The following is a 10,186-nucleotide window of genomic DNA, read 5'->3' as shown; positions in this document are numbered from 1 at the left end:
AAAAAAAGAAAATACTGACGTGAAGTCACTAGCTCTTGTGCGCTCGTCATAAATGCGCCAATTGTATCACTTGAAGCAAATTCCACAACATGCTTAAAGAGTCCAAATACAATTTTTGGAATACCCACATTATCAACTCAAGCTCTCAACAACTCTCAATTCTTGTTAATTGCATAGAAACTCAAAGTTGATAATAATTGGTTGTGATATTTTAGCCACGGCCAAGGCAACATATAGAATACACATTTGCAACTTTCTATGCTGATACTCGTATGAGATTTTTTACCTGTCAGGTTAGTTGTCAACCTCTCATAATTGATTAATTCAAAGTTCAAAATCCGAAATAGATTACTTATTAATTTTATTGTTATAATTTCACACTTTACATAATTAGAAGCAGTATGAATTGTTAAGAGCGACATTGTCTCATTCATTGAGCGGAAATTCTTAGTTATTCAGCTTGAAGTCCTGATTAGTGATTACCTACCGAAATTGTAAATAGGAAATCAGTTTTCTCCAAATTTGCAGCAGCAATGGACAAGAATATTGTTAAAGGAGATGAAATAGAATTAGACATAGAATCAAATTTAGGACAGTTGACTTATTTACTACTGCAGACTTACGAAGAGAATGTTATTCAAGTGAGTTATTGATAATTCTTTTACGTAACTTACTAATATCTTGAAACGTATTTTAGATTGATGCTATTACTGGAGAGGAATTAACTGGGGGAATTATACTGAAAAGAGCTATCAGAGTAGCGAATCACTTCAAGAAGTATGGGATAGGCTTAGGGGACTCTGTTTCTGTTATGAGCGAGAATAGACTAGAATTCGTTGCAGTCCCAGTAGCAGCATTTCTTGTAGGGGCTTCATTCGCTCCTTTAAATCCTGAATATACACCAGGTGAGATATGTAAAATATATTCAACATAAGTAGTTATAATTTTGGTTTTTTCTTTTTACGCTACGTTGATATTATGAGAAATTCTATATTCAAATTATTGCTAACAACCTTTGAATGCAATTTCACATATTTAATATTTTAATTGCTTTCACAAATTTTTATTTTCTTTCATTTCAGTTTGACTTTTAATTCATGTGTGAAATCAATTTAATTTTACTAGATTCGTTACTGAAAAAATGAGTTAATTATGCATTCAATGTAAATGTAAATAACAGTGGGCCTTTTAACCTTGATATTATTCATGAGTCAGATAAGAAGTTTTTGTTTACAATCTGAAAAATCAAAATACATTTGTTTCCTAAAATTAACAATGAAATAAAAACTTCAAGCAAATATTACATATTGCAATTTAGATCCAACTTAAAAAAATTACTTTGGAATCACATCCTAATTTGAAAATTTATATATTAATTAGCTGCATAATCACTTACAAAAAGAGGAATTCACAAGAATTATTATATCTCCATAAATTTTATTGATTTTTCATCTGAACCCAACCATTATTATGGTACTTGTAGTGTGTAGGAAAAAAAATGTGTTATTTCCATAATTATATGTTTATTTAATTATCTCATTGCAATTATTCTTTTACATGAAGGCATAATTCTAAGAATTTTGCTTAGTTATTTTATCTCTCATCTATTTGACAAAATTATACAAATACAGAATGGAAAATACATTGGAAGCATTCATTCTTTCTGTTTCTCCTTAATTGTATTATATATGTATGTTTTTCAGATGAACTGAGACATGTGTTGAATTTATCAAAACCAAAAATCATATTTTCATCAGCCCAGACCATTCAGAAGCTAATTGAAATTAGGAAAGATCATCCATATATTAAACAACTTTTATTATTTGGTAGTAATGAAATCAATAGTTCTTTTATAGGCTTCGATACAATAATTAAAGGTAAATTTACTATATTGATCTCATAATTTTGATAACGAAATATAAACTAAAATGATTTTCTGGTAATGATCTCAAAAATCAGTGATTTTTATTCATTAACTGAAGGTCTTATATTTTTCATGACCAAAGATGTGGATTTAAATATTATTAAATATTCCAAGAAATGTGTTGACAATTTAAATTTTTCTAATTACTGTTGAACTTTGGCTGTATTCAAGTCAACAATCAACAATGATTCTGATAAGAATTCGTTAGTGAATCACCATTTTATAATTCAATGCTTTTATTTCACATAAAAAATGTCCTCTGAATCTGAAAATTTTGAATTTGCACTTATTTTTTTTATCAATCATTTCTCTATTTACTTTGTAATTCAATTAATGTAATTCAATTAAGAACATGAAGACCATACTACAATTACAATAAGTTAGTATTTAAGAATATCATACATATTTGTTTTTAAGGCTGTGAAAATGATGAAATGCAATTCGAAGTTGAACCATACTGTTCTAAAGAAACTGTTGCAACAGTACTATGCTCATCTGGAACAACTGGTATGCCTAAAGGTGTTATGTGTACACACTACAATATGATATCTTTCATTGAAATTGCTAGGTGAGTGATAATACTATGTCAAAAATGTTCAAGGAATTGGTTGAATGAAACACAAAATTTCTATTAATTGTATTAATATGTAGATGCGTCATTGGGTGATTGCGTCATTGGGTGATTGTGCAGTGCAGATTATTGCACCATGTCTTCAGTCATATGAGCATGAAGAAGAGAATAAAGAAGTTTGAATTCCAATCAAAAATAGAATACTTGTGATTTCAATCACCTGATGCAAACACCATACATCTCACTCATATGTTGCAGTCGATCCTCTCTTTCTCTCTCTCACGTTATCTATCTATATCATACATACGACCTTCAATGTGTCAAATAATGAGTTTTGAAAAGATAAAAAAGTCAAACGGAGCTGTATCAAGGGAATACGAAGGTTGTTCCATTAGCCATAAACCCATAGATTTTCTTCCATACATTTGGTTTCTTGCAATTAATTGAGTAACATTTTTTGTTCATTGATACTTAATTCCATTCGCACAGCAAAATTCAAAGTGATGGCATTTTCAAATGATTTTATTACTTAAATGATATATTGTATTTTCTATCTTGAATAATTTGACAAAAAAGTCAATTCCACTTTCTAAATAATTATTTTTTAATAGTATTTCATTATTTTAGGGCAATATTCAGTAGAATGTTGGACGATTTCACAGAAGGCCACAGCAATGTTGTTGGAATTATTCCTTTTTTTCATTCGTTTGGCTTCATGACTATGTATCTCAATATTTTGCGAGGTTCTACCATGGTAGTCTTCAGTAAATTCAAGCCAAAGATATTTATGGATGCTATTGTAAAACATAAGGTGAGTGATTTTTCATACATTCATTCATTTTGTTTATTAAGAATCTATGTAACATAACGTGAAATCTTTGTAGATAAGTCGACTTCTGGTGCCACCACCAATACTACTCTTCCTAATCAAGCATCCTCTTGCTCAAAAGTACGACCTTTCATTTTTGAAAGAAATCTTGGCTGGCGCTGCTCCTTTATCGAAAGAAACTGAAATGGAACTCAAGAAAAAGTGAGTTTTTTTTATTGAACTTTTGGAATATAACCTGCCATTGTAAATTCCTTTAAGGTTCAAGGTACGACATGTAGGACAAGGTTATGGAATGACAGAGACAACTTTTGGGGTTATGACAAATCCTTTTGATAAGTCAAAATCTGGTTCTGTGGGCATTCTTGTACCAGGAATGATGGCAAAGGTACTTGTTTCTCTGAGATTCAAGTGTTTTTATTGCAAAGGTGTCTAGAAATTTCTGTTAAAAAAAAATATTATTAAACTGGCGACTTTTGTAGTGACCAGCTTTCTTGATTCTGGAAAACATTGACCATATTTCATTTGATTTCCACATAGTTTTGTATGGAGCTCACTCCAAATTTGGGCGTCTTTGTCATGTTGTTATGTTATGACTATTTCAGTATATATAAATTGTGCCATCTATGGAAGAAAAAAGCAATAATGGCAATTTCGAGTTCGCTTTGCCTGAATTTTCTTGAACTAGATCTAAATACACCAGCATTTCTAGATATCTTAATCATAACTAATTAGTATATCTATAAACAATGACATCTTTAGATTATAGACGAACAAGGTAACGCTCTGGGACCTAATCAAGAAGGAGAGCTCTGCTTAAAAGGGCCACTCATCATGAAGGGGTACATTAATGATGAAGCAGCTACAAATAATTGTATCGATAAAGATGAGTGGCTACATACAGGAGATGTTGCCTACTACGATGATGAAAAATATTTCTTTATTGTTGATCGTATAAAAGAACTAATCAAATACAAAGCTTACCAAGTAAGAAATATTTGTCTTTTCAATTAGATCATCCATTATCTATTTGTGTTATTTTAATTCAGGTAGCACCAGCAGAGTTGGAAGCTCTGTTGCTCACCCATCCAGCCGTTGCAGATGTGGCAGTTATAGGACTACCTGATGAGAATGCAGGGGAGCTGCCATTCGCGTTTGTTGTTACTAAAGAAGGTGCCACTGTATCAGAAGAAGAGTTGAAGGAGCTGGTGGCAAGTAGGTGTTTCATCTCAGTACTTACTTATTTTAGGTTTAGTGTGGTAGATGAGGAATAAAAGGTGTAATATGGACAGAAAATTTCGGGTTCCAGTTGAAAACGGGGAGTGTTGAAAGATGTTAAAAGGATGCTTAGGCAGTAAACAGTCAATAAAAAGTGATTTTAAGTGTAAAACCTTTTCACTTCAATGGCTTTGTTAACAGACAAGAACTGCTGCATTTCAAATGATTTCTTAGAATGTTCCAATGAAATTTTGTTAACTTAATAATTGAAAAAATTTGAAATTTAGAGATCAGTTGCAAAATAGTTTAACAAATGTTCACGCAAAATTTCATATGAATTGTATCATTTTGTGAAATTCTGATATATTGGGATCTAGTTATTTGACAAATATCACTAAAACCTCAGAACTGTCACGCTCTGGATTGACATCAACATTAAAAAGAAAAAGATTGAGCCTCATGTCACGTGGCCACGAGGAAGAGGATGAAGATGTTTGAATTTCAACCAATGATGATGAAAAGCTAAATCACGTAATTGCAATGAAAAGTTTCTATTGGTTGAATATGTTCAACCAATAAAAATATCGGTTGTTTTGTTGGGCCTCTGGTCACGAGGTGTAAACATCGTGCAACTTACCTTTCTGTTAGAGTTGTTTCTTCTCTCTCTCTATCTTATGGGCTGATTTATTGCGAATCTTTCTAGTTACATATTTGCATTATTCCAAAATATATGTTTACCGTTATCCTAATGAATGTTACAACATCTTACAGAGAACCAAGTTTCATTGAATTTTTAAATCTTGCACTGTTATTGATGAACCTATTTTAAATTTATATATTTTTCCAGGTAAGCTCTCATCACAGAAAAAATTACGTGGAGGTGTTAGATTTGTCAAAGAAATTCTAAGAAATCCCAGTGGAAAAATTTTGCGACGTGTTTTGAAACAACAAGCTATTGCTTACACTAAATCAAAGCTTTAGACAGATTTTTATCAGTTGAACTGGTTTTCTTAATGGGTATACTCTTTGTTCAAAGACATGGCATTTTTACAAGTGTAAATTTCTTTCTATCACTTAGATTCAATACTGTTGTGTTGATATCATGTTGAAGTGATTCAACGTTATATTTCTTAATTCTCGTGATTCTATACAAAACATCAACAGAAAAGATATTCAAATATTGTTTTAGATTATTTAAATGAGATAGATCAAGTTGAAACTCAGTTGGTTGTTAATTTTTCCTCATTTTTATTTTGGTGTATAAGTTTTTTAATTCTTATGATTATTGAGTTTTCCTCAAGTTCTCACATATGCATTAAGAATTTCGAGTCTTATATGCTCAAAAGCGATCCATAAATAAGTTTTTTTGTTAATTAATTATTTTAAATTTTATTTGGGTAGGTAATTTGATAGTCAAATGATATAATGTGATGGCAATATATTGAGCTCATTTTACTTTGTACAGTATTTATATTATTGAAGAACTTGTTTTTGTATAAGAATAATTGTGAAAGTTGCTAATCTGATACGTAATTTTTAAAAATGGGAAGTCCTACATAAAAGCTTATTATTATGATATCAATTCGTGATAAACCTAGAGTGGATTTAAAAGTTATTGAGTAATAATGAGTAGTTTTAAGTAAAATTACTTATTTCGAACAAACTCTCATGTATTTCAGGTCCACCAATCACCTCTTTCCAACTCAACTGTCTCAATAAGGTATTAAAATATAACATGTTTATCTCATTCAGTTAAAAACATTATGTATGTCCCTAAGTGAGTTGTTTTATTAATTTGAAATTTGATTATTTCTACTTTGTTAATTGTGATATTTTTATTGTATACTTGATTTCATATTTCCCCCATGTTTTGTTTTATTAATAAAGTTTTTTCATTTTTATTAAGTAGTTTCATTCAGGTTTCCTAAAATAGGTATTCTGTGCGAGTTGGAAAAAATGGCAGATATGTTAAATCAAGAATATAAGCAGCTGCTCAACCATTAATTGTTGTTTTTTTTTCTATTTTCATATATGCCATAATATATTGGTGCCAAATAATGGAAGAAAGAAATTTTAAAAAAGATTCTCTGTTCAGAGGGTGGTTATCACAGAAAACGAAATTTTATTGTGTAAAAACTAAAATAATTTCTGAACGAGTTATTAAGTCAATGAACTTTATATAGACGCAAAATTTTAGTAAAATCTAACGAATGAATTTGGGGACATAGAAACTTTACAAAAAAAAGTTTAATATCCCAACATATGATTCTCACAAAATCACTTTTCTGTAAACAACTCAACAATTCTAATTGAAGAATAATTATTTATAATACAAGTGCAGAAGGCATTGATATTCTTCCACGAGTTCAAAATTCAAAAACGAGCCACGAAGTGGCGAGTTTTGGAATGAACGAGTGGTAGAATGAGCCTTCTGTACGAGTATTATACATTATTTTCTCTAATTCATTGCATTTTCATTGAAATTAATGAAATATTTCCATAAATGTAATTTAGTGATTTTTGCATTGAAAAATGTTGGTTGTCAGAACTGATTTCTTTAAGGCAAATTGATGAATTGACAGATGAAGCCGTGGCGGAAAGTTCGGAGTACCAACATAGAATAATAAAATATAACCATGAAAACTGTGCGTTTCTGATATATTCTCGCACGATTTTGTTCTACAAGATGTGGAAGAATGAACGGAATAACCACAGAATTAGAGAAAATTAATTTATGATTTCACTGTAAATTTAGAGACAAATTTCCTTGCTTTTTTTTCTGGTTACCTAAATATTATATTTTCATTCTGTAGTATTCACGTCCATATTCAAATTAAGCATTCTATCATATGAATTTGGACCAAATTCCTGTGACAGTGGTCAAATAATTTACTCATATTTCCATATTCTTGCTCTAATACAGATAATTAACATTGTAAGGCAAGATGTGAATAAAACATTATAGCAAAATTTAAGCAGATGAACAATAAACAACTTCAAATCACTTCAAAATAATTTATTTAAAAATGCCTTAAGGGAAATATTCCTTTGCATTTCTTCCTAGACGTTTAGGTAGGTCTGGCCTCAACTTTCTTGGGATGTACTCAGGTTTTCTTTCATCATACCTTCTATCTGTTGGTTTTTGTCTAAGCTCAAAAGGTCTTACTCTTTTATCCATAGGCCTAGTTTTATGAATAACTTTATAAATCCTTTCCCATGCATAAATTTCATCCAACAACTGGTGTCTTGGTCTGTTAGAAGTAATGAACTTATATTCTTTTTCAAGCCACTTTCTCTTGTCTACATCTTCATAATCAGCAGCAACTTTCTCTTTTTGACTCAAATATGGTGTTAGGTTTATTCCCAAACGTTGACATGGAGTATTTGCATAGAATTTAACTAATTTAGAAAGTATGTCCTCGTTAAAACCTTCCAGTTTTCCATCTGTAATGTTTTCATAAAGTTTCAGCTCTGGAGTTGCCCAGCATACATTCCTTTTAGGGTTTTCTGTTATATTTTCTGAATACAGTAACATAGTATTCATCTGGTAGGTATAAAATGAGAAGTATTTTCCATTTGTGATTATGGTTTGTGCAACCATAGGATATGTTATATCATTGAAAGTACTGAATCCCAAATGACTTGCTTGAGCACTCAGCCAACCAAAGGAACCTAAAATACCTTGTCGATGGAGTGCTTCCGCATCATCTTCTGCATCTCCAAAAGTCCTATTTAAGTGATGACCTCTTTTCAAGTATTGAAGTATACCAAACTGATGTTTATCACCAGGCCAGAAGCCTAAACAGAATTACTCAAGATCAAATATCACTTCTAACTTCATTCATTGGGAACTTACCTGGTATATTAACAACTCTTCTATAATCAATAGCTAATGACACTACTCTTGGGTCATATTTCCAAAATGGTACTTCTAGAGCTGGATCTGAAGCTTCCTGTTCTGAAATAACAAAAGGTAAAGGTTCCTTTGATCTCAAGGTTAGGTATGGATTTCCAATATATGTCATTATTCGATTTGCTGCATCCTCTTCAGTTGAATCTCCAGATTCTTTGATAGGCTTCTGCCTATCCTTTAATAATTTTGGAACATTCATACCACCACAGGACCATGATGCCTCTATTCTAGGATCAATATCTATCTGTAAAAAATTAATAATCCCTAAATTATTCATAAAAATCTACTGACTACCAGTAAGTACCTGAATATCTTTCAAATGACTGTATGATCTACATAGGTTGTTGGTTATTACTCTATTCAACTGTCGAACTAAACAAGAGCCAATTAGATTATCAACTTCATCAGGTTTTAAATCCTTTTTCTTTAAATCATAAGACTTTCTGAAAAACAGTTCATTTAAAACTGTGTTTGAACACTATTTAGTATAAGAATGTAAAACTTTTCAGAAATGAGAGTTTACCTATATCCATCAACTTCTAAAAGAAGAGCTTCTGTCAATTCGTCCTTCAAACTTTTCGAAATCGAACTGTTAACACCAATATTCTCATAGTATTTAGGAAAGTCATTGTTGACAATCAGATGTGTTCTAGTAACGTGTTGGGCTAAGGGTAGATTATTGTAAGGTATATGATTTTCTAGCATCATATACATTCTGAATCCCCAATATTTGTGCATATTCAGCTTAATTTGTTTTTCCTCCACCGTTTTAACTTCTTTAATAATCTCATCTCTTGCAAGTCTTCCTCGTTTGCTTGCTTCCTTCTTGGAAAGATCTAATATTGGGGGATACTCTGGCGTTGCAGTGTATTCTGATTCTACAGTAGCAGTTGAAAATAATTGTTTCGGATTTATCAAACGTACACTTTTTTGCAACCTGAATATCGTCATGTTGTAACGTTTTTTGTTCTCCAAATTATTACAATATCATTTTTTTATCATCCACTATATAAAGAATTTTTCAACTCTTATTTTCATCAATGAATTTTAAGGTTAAATTAGGCCATTAGGATCTCATGATTGGTTCCAAACTTCGAAACTGATTTATTCCTAAATTTTGATATAACGTAGGAGAAAAATCAGGTATTTTCGGGAATCAATATATAGAACAAGAACAAAAAACCTGAAATATATATATTTACAAGAAAAAATGTATTATACACTACTACAGTAGTTAATATATCAGTAGTTCATTATTCGACTAGCCTAACCTCAAAATATTAAATAGACATCTTAAAAAAAATTCAAAATTCAAATTCTATTTGACTATGTAAATAAGATTTTTTGACGAAATATTGAAATTATAAGTTGATTCACTTGTATAATTTGTGTGCCTTCATATTGTCATTAAATTTTTAATTATTACCTACAATGGCTTTTAATTTTGGAAGTAGTCAACCAAGCTTTGGCAGCAGTGCAACAAAACGTAAGTAATTTTTAATAATTTGAAAATTTTATAGAAAAAGTCAAATAAGCAGTACTAATACTTTCATCAGAAATATTGATATATCAAAATATGATTTGTTGTTAAATACCAGATTGAATTTTTTTTTTCGAATAATAATAATACTTAATAATAATAATTATGATGATAAACAATTGGATTTGTTTGAATGATTCTCCCAATATTCTACATTCAACTATTTTATTTATGAATATACTTTCCAGCTATGA

General features: G+C 30.5%; 2 protein-coding genes across 2 annotated transcripts; one reads left to right on the top strand and one right to left on the bottom strand.

Moving 5' to 3' along the window:
• Positions 1-221: 221 nt before the first annotated feature.
• On the top strand, positions 222-6,440 carry LOC123680843 (4-coumarate--CoA ligase 1). Its single transcript, XM_045618959.1, has 10 exons — positions 222-641; positions 698-905; positions 1,704-1,877; positions 2,342-2,492; positions 3,123-3,306; positions 3,380-3,525; positions 3,583-3,709; positions 4,084-4,308; positions 4,371-4,536; positions 5,387-6,440. Exons 1-10 carry the CDS (start codon positions 534-536, stop codon positions 5,518-5,520), a joined length of 1,623 nt encoding a protein of 540 aa, XP_045474915.1. The 5' UTR covers positions 222-533; the 3' UTR covers positions 5,521-6,440.
• Positions 6,441-7,540: 1,100 nt separating this feature from the next.
• LOC123685305 lies at positions 7,541-9,687 on the bottom strand. The gene is made up of 4 exons (XM_045624964.1): positions 8,976-9,687; positions 8,757-8,895; positions 8,396-8,696; positions 7,541-8,337 (listed from the first exon to the last, which is right to left on the bottom strand). The coding sequence occupies exons 1-4, from the start codon at positions 9,401-9,403 to the stop codon at positions 7,571-7,573; spliced, it is 1,635 nt and encodes a 544-aa protein (XP_045480920.1). The 5' UTR covers positions 9,404-9,687; the 3' UTR covers positions 7,541-7,570.
• Between the last annotated feature and the right edge of the window lie 499 nt (positions 9,688-10,186).

Source organism: Harmonia axyridis, chromosome 1 (genome assembly GCF_914767665.1).
Source record: "Harmonia axyridis chromosome 1, icHarAxyr1.1, whole genome shotgun sequence".
Classification (NCBI taxonomy): Eukaryota; Metazoa; Arthropoda; class Insecta; order Coleoptera; family Coccinellidae; genus Harmonia; species Harmonia axyridis.
The sequence above is the reverse complement of the archived record's forward strand: the minus strand, read 5'-3'. Positions and strand labels throughout refer to the sequence as shown.

Bases quoted from the DNA above. Each gene is read 5' to 3' on its own strand.
- LOC123685305 (XM_045624964.1), bottom strand. From the start codon at position 9,403: ATGACGATATTCAGGTTGCAAAAAAGTGTACGTTTGATAAATCCGAAA. The intron at 8,896-8,975 runs GTAAACTCTCAT...ACTGTTTTTCAG, and splicing joins TTAGAAGTTGATGGATATAG to AAAGTCTTATGATTTAAAGA. The intron at 8,338-8,395 runs GTAAGTTCCCAA...AATTCTGTTTAG, and splicing joins AAGAGTTGTTAATATACCAG to GCTTCTGGCCTGGTGATAAA.
- LOC123680843 (XM_045618959.1), top strand. From the start codon at position 534: ATGGACAAGAATATTGTTAAAGGAGATGAAATAGAATTAGACATAGAA. The intron at 2,493-3,122 runs GTGAGTGATAAT...TCATTATTTTAG, and splicing joins TCTTTCATTGAAATTGCTAG to GGCAATATTCAGTAGAATGT. The intron at 3,307-3,379 runs GTGAGTGATTTT...AAATCTTTGTAG, and splicing joins ATGCTATTGTAAAACATAAG to ATAAGTCGACTTCTGGTGCC.